Source organism: Pan paniscus, chromosome 20, assembly GCF_029289425.2.
Source record: "Pan paniscus chromosome 20, NHGRI_mPanPan1-v2.0_pri, whole genome shotgun sequence".
NCBI lineage: Eukaryota > Metazoa > Chordata > Mammalia > Primates > Hominidae > Pan > Pan paniscus.
This window is the reverse complement of record NC_073269.2, coordinates 5312898-5328643: the sequence shown is the minus strand read 5'-3', so window position 1 is coordinate 5328643 and position 15746 is coordinate 5312898. Positions and strand designations below refer to the sequence as shown.

Below are 15746 nucleotides of genomic sequence, written 5' to 3'. Positions count from 1 at the left end.
TTCGGCTCCCTCTGAGGAGCAAGAGTTCCTAGGGGCAGAGACTGTGTCTGCCCTCCGGGAACTCACCCTCGTGCCCTGCCTCAGTTTCCCCATCTGTACACGGGCAACAGTAGGCGTTCCTACTCCCAGCTGCCATGTGAACAAGTGGCCATGTGGAGACTTTTAAAAAATGTTTTATTGTGGGAAAATAGTCATAACATGAAACCTGCCATCTTGGCCATTTCTAGGTGCACAGCTCAGGCACGTTAAGCACACTCCTTGCTATGTAGCCCTCACCACCCTCCTGTCCAGAACTTTCTCATCTTCCCAAACTGAAACTCTGTCCCCAGGGAACACTCACTCCCCGTCCCCTCCCCAGCCCTGACGCCTCCTATCCTCTCTGTCTCTGTGAATCTGACGACTCTAGGGACCTCCCAGGAGTGGAATCAGACAGGACGTGTCCTTTTGTGTCTGGCGTCTCTCACTGGGCGTGATGTCCTCAAGGTGCAACCATGCTCTGGCCTGTGTCTGAGCCTCACTTATTTTATTTTTTTAATTTTGAGACTGTACCTCGCTCTGTCGCCCAGGCTGGAGTGCAGTAGCGAGATCATAGCTCACTGCAGCCTCAACCTCCTGGGCTCAAGCGATCCTCCTGCCTTGATTTCCCAAGTAGCCGGGACCACAGGTGCACACCACACCTGGCTAAGATTTATATTTTTTGAAGAGATGGGGTTTTGTAGAGATGTTGCCCAGGCTGGTCTTAAACTCCTGTGCTCAAGCGATTATCCTGCCTTGGCTCCCACAGTGCTGGATTACTGGGTGAGCTACTGCATTGAGCCTTCTCGTTCTTTTTCAAGGCTGAATAATATTCCACTGTGCAGAGGACTCGTGTTGTGGTGACCCATCCAACCGCTGATGGACACCTGGTTTCCCCAACTTTTTTTTTTTTTTTTTTTTTTTGAGACGGAGTCTTGCTCTGTCACCTGGGCTGGAGTGCAGGGGGGCAATCTCAGCTCACTGCAACCTCCACCGCCCAGGTTCAAGCAATTCTGCCTTAGCCTCCCAAGTAGCTGGGATTATAGGCACGTGCCACGACACCTGGCTAATTTTTGTATCTTTAGTAGAGATGGGGTTTCACCATGTTGGCCGGGCTGGTCTCCTGACCTCAGGTGGTCTACCGGCCTTGGCCTCCAATAGTGCTGGGATGACAGGCGTGAGCCACGGCGCCTGGCCCTCCCCCACTTTTTGGCTGTGGGGATGGAGCTGTTGTGAGCTTGGTGTGTGGATCATTTCAAAACCCCGCTCCTCATTCCCAAACCCCGCTCCTCATTCCCAAACCCCGCTCCTCATTCTCTTGGGTATATGCCCAGAAGTGGACTCGCTGGGTCCAACCTTAATGCTGTTTAATTTTTTAAGAACCTGACAGAATGGCCGGGCGCGGTGGCTCACGCCTGTAATCCCAGCACTTTGGGAGGCTGAGGCGGGTGGATCACCTGAGGTCAGGAGCTCGAGACCAGCCTGGCCAACATGGTGAAACCCCGTCTCTACTAAAAATACAAAAATTAGCCTGACGTGGTGGTGGGCGCCTGTAATCCCAGCTACTTGGGAGGCTGAGGCAGGGGAATGGCATGAACCCGGGAGGCAGAAGTTGCAGTGAACGGAGACCGGGCCACTGCACTCCAGCCTGGGGGAAAGAGTGAGGCTCAGTCTCAAAACAAAAACAAAAACAAAAACAAACAAAAAACCTGCCAGACTATTTCCACAGTGGATGCCCCATTTTATGTCCGCACCAGGGCACGGGAAGGCTGTGGCTTCCCCACCGCCTCGCGCATGATGTTTTCTGCTCTCAGCTTTGCTGGCAGCTGTCCCGGCGGCGCGCAAGCGCACCTCACTGTGGTCGGCAGAGTCAAGCCCCGCCAGCCGCCAGGTCACCTGTGCACACCGGCATCCCCGCTCGTCAACGCCTTGGCCTCCCCAATCCCCGCGCCGCGCCGTCCCTCTGAGAATCTGTGGGGCCTGCGGGGGCGGGGGGTCTGAACGATGGCGTCACCACTGTTTCCATCGCACCCAGACCGGCAGTTACGACGCAGGGTGGAGCCGCGGTGCCTGAGCACGTCTGGGCCGAGAGGGTGATGACGGTGCGGGAGGGGGCGTGGAGAGGCACCGAGGGGGCTTGTGTCCAAGGACCCAGCGTGCAGGGGCACATGGAGGGAAACGCAGGGAATGAGGCGTGAGCTCCTGCCGCCCCCGCCCAGCTCCCAGCCGAACCGCCGGGGGACGCCCCCTTTCTGGAGACAAGAACGTCGAGTCCAACCCGGCCAGGTGTCGCCTGTCTGGGGCCACCGGGCGATTTTCGGGCCCTGCCCCACGGTGAACTCTAACCCTGTTCTGCAGCCTGCGGAGAGGGCAGCCGACCTCAGCCCCGGACGGCCGCGTGGTGCAGGCAGCTGCGAAGTGACCTGGATGTTCGTGCCTGGCTCACCTTGGGCTCTCTTGCAGCGGCTGGAGCCGAGTCCGGGCCCTGGGAGCCCCAGGCAGGTGTCCCTCTACGGCTCTGCGCACCCTCACCCCGCCCTGGCACCAGCCACAGGGTTGTGCCGATACCCTGAGTTGGTGGTTGGGGTCCTGATTGGTGCTGGGAGCCTTTGGGTGGTGACGGGGAGGGGGACAGGGGTCATGGGAATGGCTCCAGGGGAACAGTAGGTACAGACCCAGGGAGATCAGCCAACCCCAAGGGACCCCCAGCTGCCTCACCCCAAACCCGCGTGCTCCCCGCAGGCAGGACCCAGCCTTGCAGGTCAGCAGAGTGAGTGGTTCATGATGGGAAAGGAACAAGCTGGCTGTGCACCCAGGGGGAAGGGACCCTGGAGGGGCTCTCAGGGCTCGGAGCAGCCGAGGCGGATGTCAGTGCCAGGTGAGGGCCCAGCTGCCCTGATGCAGTGTGGCCAGGCTGCCAGCCGAGAGGACTCAGAGCCCCATAGAGGGAACAAGGACACAAATTAGCCTAAAAGCATGAACTCAGCGCTGGCGGCTGGCTGGACTGCGGTCATTACCACGCCCGCTAAATCACACGGATTTTCTGGATCGTTAGGTAGGACTGTCAGTCGGGAGCAGCTTTCTGGAAGGTTCTGGGCTTCTGGGCTGGGATCCAGGCGCTGGGTGGCAGCGTCCCCAGGGCAGCAGGGCCTGACCTCCCTCAAGCCCTTGATACCCACAAGCACGGCCTGTGGTGTGGCAGGGGTGCAACTCCCTCTGGGGACCGGCTCAGATCGGGACACCACCCCCAGACCTGCCCCTGACCCATCTGACGGTCCCAGCCTGCAGTGGCCACCTTTGCTAGGTGGGGCAAGCCACCTCTGCCTGGGGAGGCCGTGGCACCTTTTGCCCGGAGAACCACCCTGGGTTCACCCTTGGGCGGCTCCGGCTGGGCCCTGGGGAAGCCAGCAGGGGCCCCAAGGCACCCGAGGGATGCACTGGGAGGAGCCTGTGCTCCAAGGCCCCACCCACACCAGCTTCCTCCTCCTGCTTGGTCCTGAGCCCTGCGTTTCCACAGGGACCAGGGACCCCCGAAACCCTCCCTGAGAGCTGGGTCCTGCACCCCGGGAAACCCCTCAACCCTGGCGGCTGGGTCCACCCCCAAACGTCCCCAGGCCCCTCTCTCTACACCAAGCCACCTCCTTCCGGGACCCCACAGGGCTGTCTCCACTCAGACCCCCTGCACGGCAGACCGGAGGGGCCTGGCTTCCTGGTTCCTTCCTCAACCCCACCACCCCGGCCCAGTGCCTTCTCGGGAGAGGGCAGCCATGCAAAGGCCCTCGGGCAACAGAGCAGAGTCAGAACTGCAGGTGCTTGGGGCTCCCTCTTAAAGCCGCCCCCGCGAGGCCTAGCTTGGTTAAGGCCCCCACCTCCGGACAGAGGGTGCCGAGTGGGGCTGGGGTCCCAGCTGGGCCGAGCAGCAGGGGAGCTGTGTTGCACCCAGCACCAGGCCACACCCGGACACGAGGAGGCCGGAGAGGAGGAGCTTTTCATCCTCTTTTGTTAAAAACAGACTAGCACCAATGTGACCCGTGCCACGAGACACCAAGACGGCCCAGTCACAGAGGAAAAACCCGAACACGACACAGAACTGAGGAGAGTCCAGGCCTGGGCTGGTGGGGGCCACACCCGCGGGCCCTGGTTGCTGGGAGGCATGGGGCTCAGGCCTGGGCGCCTCGGGCCGGGGTCTCCGGGCCTCACTTGGCCGGCCGCGTGATGAAGCGCGTGGAGAAGTCAAACAGGTCCCGATTGATCTTGCGCAGGTTGCGCACCTCGTCCTCCAGCTCCGTCACACGGACGCGCAGCTGGTCCTGGCCGCCGAGCACGCTCTGCGGGAGAAGTCGGGGTCAGAGGGCGGAAGTGGCCTGGGGTGTGCTGGAGGGGGGCCACTCACCCCCACTGGCCAGGACTGACCTCAGCCTCAGGCCCCGCCCCTCCCGAGGCCCCGCCCCTCCCGAGGCCCCGCCCACCTTCTCCATGGTGCTGCACAGGACGGCCTGCAGCTGCTCCGTGCGGTCCAGGTAGCTGGGCTCCGAGCCCTGTAACACAGGGAGCCACGTGACCTCGCGGCGCGTCCTGTCACACACCACACGCTTTGCCCATCCCACCCCCGCCAGCGTGGGCAGCCACTCAGCCAGGGAGGGGCCACCGTGACGCCCACAGACAGAAGGGAAGACTGAGACGGGGGCGTTCACCTCCGTCGAGCCTGCAGATGACAACCCTGACCCTGGCCATGCAGTCATTACCCAGCGCCTCAGATCCTCCACGACTGCGCCCAAGGATGTGGCTGGGGATGGGGGTGCAGATGGCCACACCACAGACAGGGGGCCTGGGCCAGACCTGGAAGGACCCGCAAGCCCAGGGAAGGCTCTGGGACACAGGGCCTGGCGAGGGCCTCACAGACAGTGAGCACCTCCAGCCATGGGGAGAGCCTGGCCGGCCCAGCAAGGCCACTGCCCTGTACAGAGGAACCAGTTACATGGAGGGACGTTGCTGGGGGATCAGAGGTTGGGAACCCGCCTCCTGGAGGAAGCGCCTTGGGCCCCAGCAGTGCCTGTCTGTGGGACAGGCCAACATTCCAGTGTCAGCTGGATTGGAACAAGGGTCACAGAGGACTAGCAGCCGTCACGGGAGGAAGGGAGCCAGGTGGGGCGGCTAGGGAAAGGTGGCGGCATTACCGGAGGGCATGGCCTGGCCCCCTCTGGAATCCCACCATGGCCAACTAGGTGGGGTTCTAGGGAGAGCGCTTGGCTGGGCAGGAATCGTGGGAGCCGCTGCTGCCCTGGGAGGAGGCAGTGGCCGGGCAAGCGCCCTAGCGTGGAGCTGGCTCTGCCGCTGGAGGCCTGTTTTCACTCCGAAAGTTCCGGCACTTTCTGAACAAAAAGCTCGCCCCTCCTTGCGCCCATGCTGTTAGCAGTCAGTCCAGCCTGTGCTCCTGGCCTCCTTGCGGTCTGAGGGGCCTTGCGGATGCCCAGACGGTGGCGGTCCCCTGCCTGCCCGCCCCAAGCCCACTGGTAGATGTGGGAAGACAGAGCGTCACTCCATGAGGAAGCACGGACAAGGGAGATGACGGCATCTCCTGGTGCAGGGCCTGTCAGGCCGTCAGGCTGTCGGGCACCCTCCAGATAAAAAAATCAATCTGTACTCAGGTAAGAAGAGGGCGCGTGGGGAGAAGTGCCAAGCGCCAGAGCCCAGCGAGGGACACAGACAGTGACGTGAGACACCAAGGACGCAGGCAGTTCATTGAAGGTCGGGGAGTGGGGCGGAAACATGCTGGGAAGCCTCCCCAGGCCCAAGGAACCCCCAGCCCCCACCCCAGCCCAGCCCAGCCAACCACACTGGCTTCTATGAGGGTCCTGGGGCTGGGGTGGGAAGTGTTCTGGAAGTCACTCTACCCTCAGAAGGTAAGGGAGCCCACCCTAGTACCTGCACAGAGCAGGGGTCGGTGCTGAGCTGCAGGGAGTGAGGGCGTGACTGTGGCCAGGCCGAGAGGCTGCCCCCAGCCCACATGGGAGCCACCTGCAGCCACCAGGGCCCCACCCGCTCCCTGCCCTCACGGCTGCTCCTGCACCTTCGGCAGCCCAGACGTGAACCTTTTGGCCCTCGCAGCCCGAAGTATGGGGTATCGGCCTTTTGCAGAAAGACCTAACTGACTGTCAGATATCCAGCCGCAGGAAGGCTGGTGTATGGGGCGCGCAGCTCGGCCCTGCTGGCCGGGGGAAGGGGGGTGGTTAACTTCTCAGAGCCTCTGGGTCCATACTGGGAGTGGGCAGAGGCCCCACCGAGCATCACCATCCCACTCACAGGACGCGCCCTCCAGTGCCGGGCTTGTGGGGAACCGCCGCACGGGCGCCAGGACCAAGGGAGCGAAGGAGCCCAGGGCCCGCGGGGTCTTCCGGGACAAAAGGGCAGTGGGGGTTCCCTGCTGGGGGCCGTACCTGCTGGTGGAGGCCCAGGCGCAGAGTGAGGCCCCCGTGGCGCGGCTCGTCCCCGTGCTCGGCGCCCAGCAGGTGCTTGTTGAAGTGGGGCAGCGGCAGGCTGGGCCTGAAGTCTGAGCTCAGCATGCTGACGGGCGCCAGCAGGATGGTGGCGTTGGTGACTGGGCCTGGGGGGCGCGGAGGTCAGGCCCCACCCCACAGCAAGCCATCTCCATCCAGGGCAGTCCCCGCCCCGTCCCATACAGGCCCCGCCCCCCGCCAGTCCACGCCCCCCGCCAGTCCACGCCCCCAGCCAGGCCCCGCCCCACGACCAGTCCACGCCCCCAGCCAGGCCCCACCCCACAGCAAAGCCAGTCCACGCCCCCAGCCAGGCCCCGCCCCGCGGCCAGTCCACGCCCCCAGCCAGGCCCCGCCCCACAGCAAACCAGTCCCCGCCCCCATCCAAGCCAAGCCCGGAGCTCCTGCTGGCTTTTTCCGCTGCGCGCTGGCCGCGGGCTGAGCAGAGGTGCGCCCACCTTTGAGGGCCACCGTCCGGATGCACTGCTTGCTCTGCACGTCCCAGAGGCGCACGGTCTCGTCGTGGGAGCCTGAGAGCAGCACGCTGCCGTCAGTGGACACTGACAGGCAGGTCACCTGGTTCCTGGACAGACAGACAGGGGTCAGGTGCCAGACAGGACGTGCCTGGGAGCCCCCGCCCCGTTCCCACGTCCCCACCTGTGCCCTTTGAAGACCTTCCCGGCGTCCTGCTCTGGGTGGAAGCTCCTCTCCCTCTGTCCGGGCTGCGAAGGCCGAGACGGGTGTGAGCCGCAGGCCCGATGCCTTCAGCCCCGATGCCCTCAGCCCCAGGGCAGGGTGCAGCCCACAGACCGCGGCACTCACCCAGGTGAAGAGGTCGACCTGGAAGATGGAGCCCTCACTGCCCCCGCAGAACATGTGGTGCTCAGCCAGGTCCATGGTCACCGCCATGATGGACACGTCAAAGAGGACGGAGAGGAGCAGCTCCCCCGAGGAGACCTCCCATAGCTGCGGGTGGGCAAAGGGCGTGGGGCTCGGCCCGGCGCGGGGGAACCCGAGGACCCCGTGGGAACAGGGGCACCAGGGAGGTCAGGCGCCGGCTGTCCTCTGGCCCTAGGGCTTGCGACTTCGGGTGAAAGCCGTCACCATGTGGGTCTTGGGGGCCAGGGGACACGGCCTGTGCTGAAATGGAGCTTGGTCTCCAGCTGATGACCCCTGGTTCTCCCTCCCAGGACCACCGGTCACGACTCAAGCGTAGTGATGACCTCCGATTCCCCAGGCTTGGCCAGGAAGCCGGGCCAGAAACGGTGAATGAGTAGGAATTTCCAGGCTGGCAGACCTCCCCGGACGTCCTTGGGCTCAGAGCACCAGGGGATTAAAAGCCGTCTGGAGTCCTGACAGCAGGGAGCGGGAGGAGGCGATTCCTGCATTCCTGGCTGAGGACCTGCGGCTGCTGGGCTCTGCTCATGGACCGTGGTGGGGTGGGGGCGGCGTACCTTCACCGTCTGGTCCAGTGAGGAGGTGGCCACCCGGGCCAGGGGGCCCCCAAAGCCGCAATGCAGGTCCGTGATGGGGAGCGTGTGGTGAGACCAGACGTGCCGGGGCGCCGGAATCCTGGAGGGGTCGGCCTGCAGCACGCTGAGCGGGGTGGGGCAGGTGCTCAGCAGGCGGGGAGGGGAGGGAACAGGGCAGTCCACGCCTCCAGCACCCACCTCACGCACACACCTGCCTCCACTCAGCAGCCTGGACTGCCTCACCTGAGTAAACTCAAGGCTGGGCCCCCACAGCCCCCAGAACAAACCAGACCCCAGTGTGGGCAGCCAGGACCCCTGGGATGATCACTCCGTCCTCTGCACTCCAGACCCCAAGAGGCCTCCTTCCCGCCAGGGGCCTTGGTGCCTCCTCTCTCCTCGCCTGAGCCTGGGTACAGTTCCAGGTGCAGGCCTGGCTGCACAAGGTGCTACCTGCAGAGGCTCCAAACCAGCACCAGGCAGTCCTTGCCCCCCGAGATGAAGTGGCTGCTGTCCCCTGTGAACTGAAGGCAGGAGACGTCCTGGTAGTGTCGACTCAGGATGACCAGAAGGTTCCCGGTAGAGACCTGTGAGGGGCAGAGGGTATCCAGGTCAGGGGAGGAAAGCCCCAGGGGAGGAAAGGGGGGCTAGAGCCCCAGGAACCCACCACTGCACGGCCATGGCCACACTGTCACCCCCTGCCTGCCCTGCCCCAGGACTGTGGGGTGACCCTGTCAGGGCAGGGGCCAGCAGGTACAGCGGGGCCTCGTTGCGCCCCTGCCTGGGCTGGGTGGGCACCTGTTCCCGCCTCGTCCCCACCTGCATGATGGCCCAGGAAGGGGCAAGTTTCCTGCCCTTCCCTGCTGCCTCAGGGAGGTGCTGGTCCCCTGTGAGCCTGACCCCAGGCTTCCTGTGTGGGCCCCGTAGGACAGCTGCACTCAGGACCTGCAGGCGGCTCCCACCATTCAACGGGAAGTCGCTTCTGGGCAGGCTGTGGTGGCCTGACCCAGGGTGGTGGCAGCTTGAGCTCCGGCAGGAAGCCAGGCAGCTCCATCTGAGGAAGAGGACAGGGAGCCCCTTCCAGGACGCCTGGGGAGGGCTGAGATGCTCTGGGGGGGGTTGTGGGTTCAAGGGCTGAGATGCTCTGGAAGGGGTTGTGGGTTCGAGGGCTGAGATGCTCTGGGGGGGTTTGTGGGTTCGAGGGCTGAGATGCTCTGGGGGGGGTTGTGGGTTCGAGGGCTGAGATGCTCGGGGGGGGTTGTGGGTTCGAGGGCTGAGATGCTCTGGGGGGGGTTGTGGGTTCGAGGGCTGAGATGCTCTGGGGGGGGTTGTGGGTTCGAGGCCTGAGATGCTCTGGTGGGGGTTGTGGGTTCGAGGCCTGAGACGCTCTGGTGGGGGTTGTGGATTGAATCGTGTTTCCCCCCAAAAGCATGTTAAAAGTCCCGATCTGGGACCTGTGAATGACCTCATTTAGATGCAGTGTCTCTGCACATATCATAAGTTAAGATGAGGTGGTTCTGGAGCGGGGGCATCCATCCGTGTGTCCCGGTTGTTGTAAGCTGAGAGAAGTGCAAACACACAGGGGCTCCACGCGGCAGTGGTGGCAGCAGAGGCAGGGGACAGTCACCCACAAGCCAAGGGCGCCAAGGGGCGCCGGCCACCACCGGAGAGGTGGGAAGGCTCCTCCCAGGGCCTCCAGAGGCAGCGTGGCCCTGCAGACACCTTGATTTAGGACGTCTGGCCTCAAGGATGGGGGCCGAGTTTCTGTTGTCGAAAGTCCCTGTGCATCATGCTTTGTTGGGGCAGGCAGAGCCTGATGAGCCCAGATCTGACCGGCCATGCCCTCTCTGGGCCTCGCTTTCCTCGCATGCAAAACCCAGGGTGGCTGGGGAGGGTTAAGTGGCACCAGAGGAAGCAGGATCCAGGTCAGCCCCAAACCACACAGGGCAGCTCTGGTGACCACCACTGCCCGGGGCCGGGACAGACCGGGCAGCTTCAGAACATCAGTGCCTCCCGGGAGGTCCCTGTCCCTGTGGCGTGGGAGGGGCGGACCAGCTCCCGCCCACAGCCCTGGCTCTCAGGTTTCCAGCCCACTCCTGACTCACCGCTCACACACCCGTCACCTACACAGAGAACAGGAGGAGGATTTCGACCGTGGCAGGGGGGTACAGTGGAGGCAGTCCCGGCCTGAGCTCTGGCTATGTGGGACACCCCCTCGTGGTCACAGCTCACACGGGTCAGAAACTCTCCAGGAGGGCCAGCTGCAGTGGCTCACACCTGTCATCCCAACACTTTGGGAGGCTGAGGAGGGCGGATCACCTGAGACCAGGAGTTCAAAACCAGCCTGGCCAACGTGGCAAAACTCCGTCTCTAATAAAAATACAAAAATTAGCCAGGCATGGTGGCGGGCGCCTCCCAGCTACTTGGGAGGCTGAGGCAGGAGAATCGCTTGAACCTGGGAGCCCGAGGTTGCAGTGATCCGAGATCGAGCCACTGCACTCCAGCCCGGGCAACAGAGCGAGACTTCACCTGAAAAACAAAACAAAACAAAACTGGAGGCGGCTAGGGGAGCAGGGGTCTGGCAGTGGGTGCCACCCAGCACACTGTCCCGAGCCAAGAACAGGAAGGGGTCCCGCCTAAGTCATCACCCCATGGGGTGATGACACATTTAATTCCTACCCACATGCCCCTCTGCGCCAGACTGACAGCAACCAGGGCTAGGAGGTCTACTGTTAGAGGTGACTCGTGAGCTACTGCTTCCCTGCCTCAGTTTCCCTCTCAGCAACAGCATCCTAGTTTCAAAATCATGGACTAAGATGTAAAAGCCTTGGGATCCCAGGCATGGTAGCGCATGCCTATAATCCCAGCTACCTGGGAGGATCGCTCGAGCCCAGGAGTTCAAGCGCAGCTACGGCAATGTAGTGAGATCCCATCTCAAAAATAAGTTTAAAAATTAAATACATACACACGTGTCCTGAGGGTGAGATAATGATGCCTCCTGTCATTCCTGTGCTGCCCGTCCCGACCCCCCTTTTTTTTGGAGACAAGGTCTTGCTCTGTCACCCAGGCTGGAGTGCAGTGGTACGATCTCATCTCACTGCAACTTCCGCCTCTCGGATTCAAGTGATTCTCATGCCTCAGCCTCCCAAAAAGCTGGGACTATAGGTGTATGCCACCATGCCCAGCTAATTTCTGTATTTTTTGCAGACATGGGTTTTCACCATGTTACCCAGGCTAGTCTTGAACTCCTGGCCTCAAGTGATCTGCCCGTCTCAGCCTCCCAAAGTGCTGGGATTCCAGGCATGAGCCGCCATGCCCATCCCCTGGTGGCCTTTTTATCTCTCGGAGAATGCTCATGCCCACCCAGCCCTCTCAGTTCTCTGAGCAGCCCACTGGGGGAGGCAAGGACAAGGTCAGGAAGGGCAGAAACATGGTTACCTTTGGGTCTTCTGGCCCCAGATCTTGTACTGTCTGCCCTGCTCTATGTGGGGTTGAGGGCAGGTCTCCTCCGAAATATAATGGACCATTTGTGACAACACAGCCGGTGATCTAACGCCACAGCTACGGTATGGGCCAAACTCCAAGAGGCCTGACTTTGTGAATGAAGTCTCCCTGGCACATCTCTGTGCCCACTCACTCACACATCATCCAGGGCTGCTTCCCCTCACCAGGGCAGAGCTGAGAAGCTGGCCTAAATGCAAAGCCTGAACAGTTCACCCTGTCTCGCAGAGAGAGCATGGCAGGATCCGGGCTGTGAGCGTGTCTAGGAGTTGCTGTCACCTGGTTGGTCCAGCGGTAAGAAAAAGGAGGCACTGGCCGGGCGCGGTGGCTCACGCCTGTAATCCCAGTACTCTGGGGGGCCGAGGCGGGTGGATCACCTGAGGTCAGGAGTTGGAGACCAGCCTGACCAACATTGTGAAGCCCTTCTCTACTAAATACAAACAAATTAGCCAGGTGTGGTGGTGGGCGCCTGGAATCCCATCTACTCAGGAGACTGAGACAGGAGGATTGCTTGAACCTGGGAGGCAGAGGTTGCACTGACTACCGGCATGAGCCACTGCGCCCAGCCGCCCTTTATAATTTTCAAGTCACAAGTGCCAGGCGCTGCTGCCTGCGTGGAAGAGATGCCCGCTAGCCCTGGAAGATGCTGCGGTGTGTGAGTGCTGGGGACTGGGCTGCACCGGGCTCTATCCAAGCACTCAAGGCAGGATTAGGGCCGGTTTGGGATTCACAAGTCTTGAGGGGACCTGGAGAAAGGAGGCAGCAGGGTGAAGCTTAGGCTATAACCCCTGAGCAGTCACCCATCCCAGGGCCCCAGGCCGCATGGTTGTTCCCTGTTGCCCTGCAGGCGAAACTCAGATGGGCTGAGATGTCCTGAAGGAAACCCTCACGCTTTGCTCCTCTTACCTCCCACAGGTGGATGCTTTCTGCAACTCCTGCCAGGACGTAGAGACCGTTGGGTGACGCAGTCAGACAGGTGACAGGCCCGGGGCACATGATCTTCTGCTGGAGCTGGTCCTAAGGATGCACAGTCAGCCTCGTGAGCCCCGTGCAGGACACGGGAGCTCCTACAGCAGTGGAGGGCGAGGGGAGGGGACGCCTGGGCAATGGCTAAGTCAGAGCACCAGGAAGAGGAGTCGGGAGCAGGGTGGTTTGAGCCAATGCATGGTCCAGCGAGGAAGTGTTCGCCCCTGCAAGAGGCTTCGAGGCTGGAGGTGGTAGATGTGAGGAGGTTGGTGCTTCCTCTGAGGGTCAGAGGGGCCCTGGGTGGGAGGAGTACAGGAACAGAACAAAGAGGATCTAGAAGGACACTGGGGCCCAAGAGCCCAGTAGGCTTGTGCCCCAATCCTTCTATCCATAATGTCCAACCTAAGACCCCAAGCCTCAGCTTTGTCCTCTCTAAAATGGGAAAACTCAGCCGGGCGTGGTGGCTCATGGCTGTAATCCCAGCACTTTGGGAGGCTGAGGTGGGCGGATCACTTGAGGTCAGGAGTTCGAGACCAGCCTGGCCAACATGGTGTAAACCCTGCCTCTACAAAAAATACAAATGTGAGCCGGGTGTGGTGGTTGGTGCGGGCCTGTAGTTGCAGCTACTCAGGAGGCTGAGGCCCAAGAATCGCTTGAACCCTGGAGGCGGAGGCTGCAGTGAGCCGAGATCGCACCACTGCACTCCAGCCTCGGCGACAGAGTGAGACCCTGTCTCAAAACTAAAACAAAATGGGAGAAATTTATGAGTTGTGTGTGGACTCCATCAGGCAATGCCGGAGCACAGAGCCAGTCCCAAGAGATCTCAGCGGGCACACGGGGGAAGCGAGTAGCTTCAGGGACTGGCTGCATTTTGGGCTTGGGGGTAGAGAGGAAACTGTGGGCGACGGTGAGTATCTGTTGCTTTACTGGAGGGATAAACATGAGTTTCCTGCGCCACGCCTTCATGGGAGACTCCCCCAGACCTTGGTCCTTCTCCCTTTCCCTCCAGAACCACAACATCCACAGAGCTCATAGGCCCCTTTTAATCAAATTTCGCGCTCCAAGAACTCGTGCATGCGCAATTGCCCCAAGGGACCCCCCGGAGCATCTCCAGTTCCCCCACTGCCCCCATAGCAGCCCAGGCCTGAGTCCCGCGCGTGCGCAGAGCGGCCTAACAGGTCGCACGTATCTCCCCAAAGCCCCCAGACCCGCGCATGCGCAGAGCGCCCGAACGAAGACCACCTACCCTCCCCACGCCAATTCCGACTAAGGGTGCACGCGGCCCCCACCAACCCATCCCCCGACTTCAGCCTCGGGCGCCCCATGACCCCCGCAGCCGAGCCCAGCAGCGAGCCCGCACCGCCGCACCTTCCGCTGCAGCTCCCAGGCGCTGATGTAGTTCTTGCCCAGCTGCGCCGCCAGCAGATACTCGCCATTGAGCAGCGCCAGGCCGCGGGGTCCCGCCTGGCCGCCGCGGTAGGTGAGCAGGTTGGCGCCCGAGTGAAGTTCCCACACGATGCAGCTCCACATCGGGGCCGCCGAGTCCGTACACACGGCCACCTCCATGGGCGCCGCCATCTTGCCTTCCCCACCGCCCCGGACGTGCGTCATCATCAGCGAGACGCGGACGACTGCCGCACGCGGGCCAGAGCGGCGGCCCCGCGGCCCCAGCGGGTGGCCGACCCGCGCATGCGCCCTTGCCTCGGGGAGAGGGGCTTTCTTGTGAAGTGGGATTTCCCGCTTACCCGAGACTCGAGGGTCGCGCAGCCTGCTTAGACATCTGGGCAGGCGACTTCTTCCAAGGCCCAGGGTCTCCGGCGATCAGTTAGTAGCTCTAGAGCCGGGGTACCTGACTTGGCCTTTTCCTCCTGGGCATTTTTGGCCAAGTGACTCAACCTCTTGGATTCATTTATTTTTAAATGTTCAAATAATAAAGTTCCGACGTCACAGGCCTAAATGACACATTGCGCCTAAAAGAGAGAGCGCACACCCAGCAACATGGCTAGTTGGCGATGAATACATTGGAATTCACTGCTTCCTTACTTATTTAGTTTTGTAGAGCCAGGGTCTCATTGTCCTGCCCAGGCTGGCCTCGAACTCCTGAGCTCAAGTGATCCTCCCAGCTCGGCCTGCCAAAGTGCTGGGATTACAGGCGTGAGCCACCGCGCCCGGCCCAGTGTTTCCTTATTGGTCGACATCTGCCTCCCCCTTGACCCCTCTTTAGAGGCCTCAACATCTAAATTATTAGTCGGATAGCTTGGTGTAGGTCAAACAAGTGGCCAGTTCTGTCCGAGCCAAGCAGGGTCTAACCTCATGTCACGGCTGCCCGTCACGGACCATGTCTGAAAACGGCATTCAAAAAAAAAAAGGCCGGGCGCTTTGGCTCAGGCCTGTAATCCCAGCACTATGGGAGGCCGAGGTGGGTGGATTACCTGAGATCAGGAGTTCGAGACTACCCTGGCCAGCATGGCGAAACCCCGTCTTTACAAAAAGTACAAAAAGCCGGGCGTGGTGGGAGGCTGAGGCAGGAGAATCGCTTGAACCCGGGAGGCGGAGGTCTCAGTGAGCCGAGATCCCGCCACTGCACTCCAGCCTGGGCGAATGAGACTCTGTCTCAAAGAAAAACATATATCTATTATTTATTTATACTAAATATATATCTAGTAGAGATGGGAGGTCTCACTGTGTTGCTCAGGCTGGTCTCCAACACCTGGGCTCAAGCCTTGGCCTCTTAAACCGCTGGGATTACAGGCTTCAGCCACAACGTCTGGCCTAAAAACAGTATGATTTAAAATGTGCAATTAGTTGCCAACCCCTTAAAAAGGGATAAAAAGGGAGCATTCATTTAAAAGTCGGGATTTCCGCCCGGGGGTTGCAGCTGACCTGGGTCGTGTGCCCTGGAGCAGCAAGAGGCAGGGGCTGGAGGCTGCATGCGGGGTGCGGTCCCCGGAGGCGGTGCGACTCCCGGTCTGCGGCTCCCGGCGGAGGGCACGGCCGGGGCAGGAGGCTGGTGCCAGAGCGTGCGGCGCCGCAGCCCCGCTGGCCGCCAGGTGGCAGGCGCGAGCCACCGACCCCGAGCCCAGGCCGGAGGGAGGGCGGCCCCGGGGACCCGCCTGGTCGGCAGGAGGGGCCGTTTGAGCTGGGAGCCAGCGACCCCCAGAGAACCGTGTGCGGGGCAGGCCCGTGCGAAGGCCCTGAGGCAGGACCATGGAGCGGGGCTGGGCCGTGCAGGGCCTTGTGAACGAGGCCTGGATTTCATTTTATCCTGGGAGGGAGGGAGGGAGGGAGTCCAATCCAAGGA

General features: G+C 61.8%; 1 protein-coding gene across 1 annotated transcript; it reads right to left on the bottom strand.

Annotated features, from left to right (window-relative positions):
* Positions 1–3998: 3998 nt before the first annotated feature.
* WDR18 (WD repeat domain 18) lies at positions 3999–15466 on the bottom strand. The gene is made up of 12 exons (XM_034945007.3): positions 15329–15466; positions 15129–15217; positions 13814–14415; positions 12386–12496; positions 8432–8565; positions 7964–8105; positions 7332–7475; positions 7167–7231; positions 6968–7092; positions 6453–6619; positions 4485–4553; positions 3999–4343 (listed from the first exon to the last, which is right to left on the bottom strand). Exons 3-12 carry the CDS (start codon positions 14057–14059, stop codon positions 4212–4214), a joined length of 1335 nt encoding a protein of 444 aa, XP_034800898.1. The 5' UTR covers positions 14060–14415; positions 15129–15217; positions 15329–15466; the 3' UTR covers positions 3999–4211.
* Between the last annotated feature and the right edge of the window lie 280 nt (positions 15467–15746).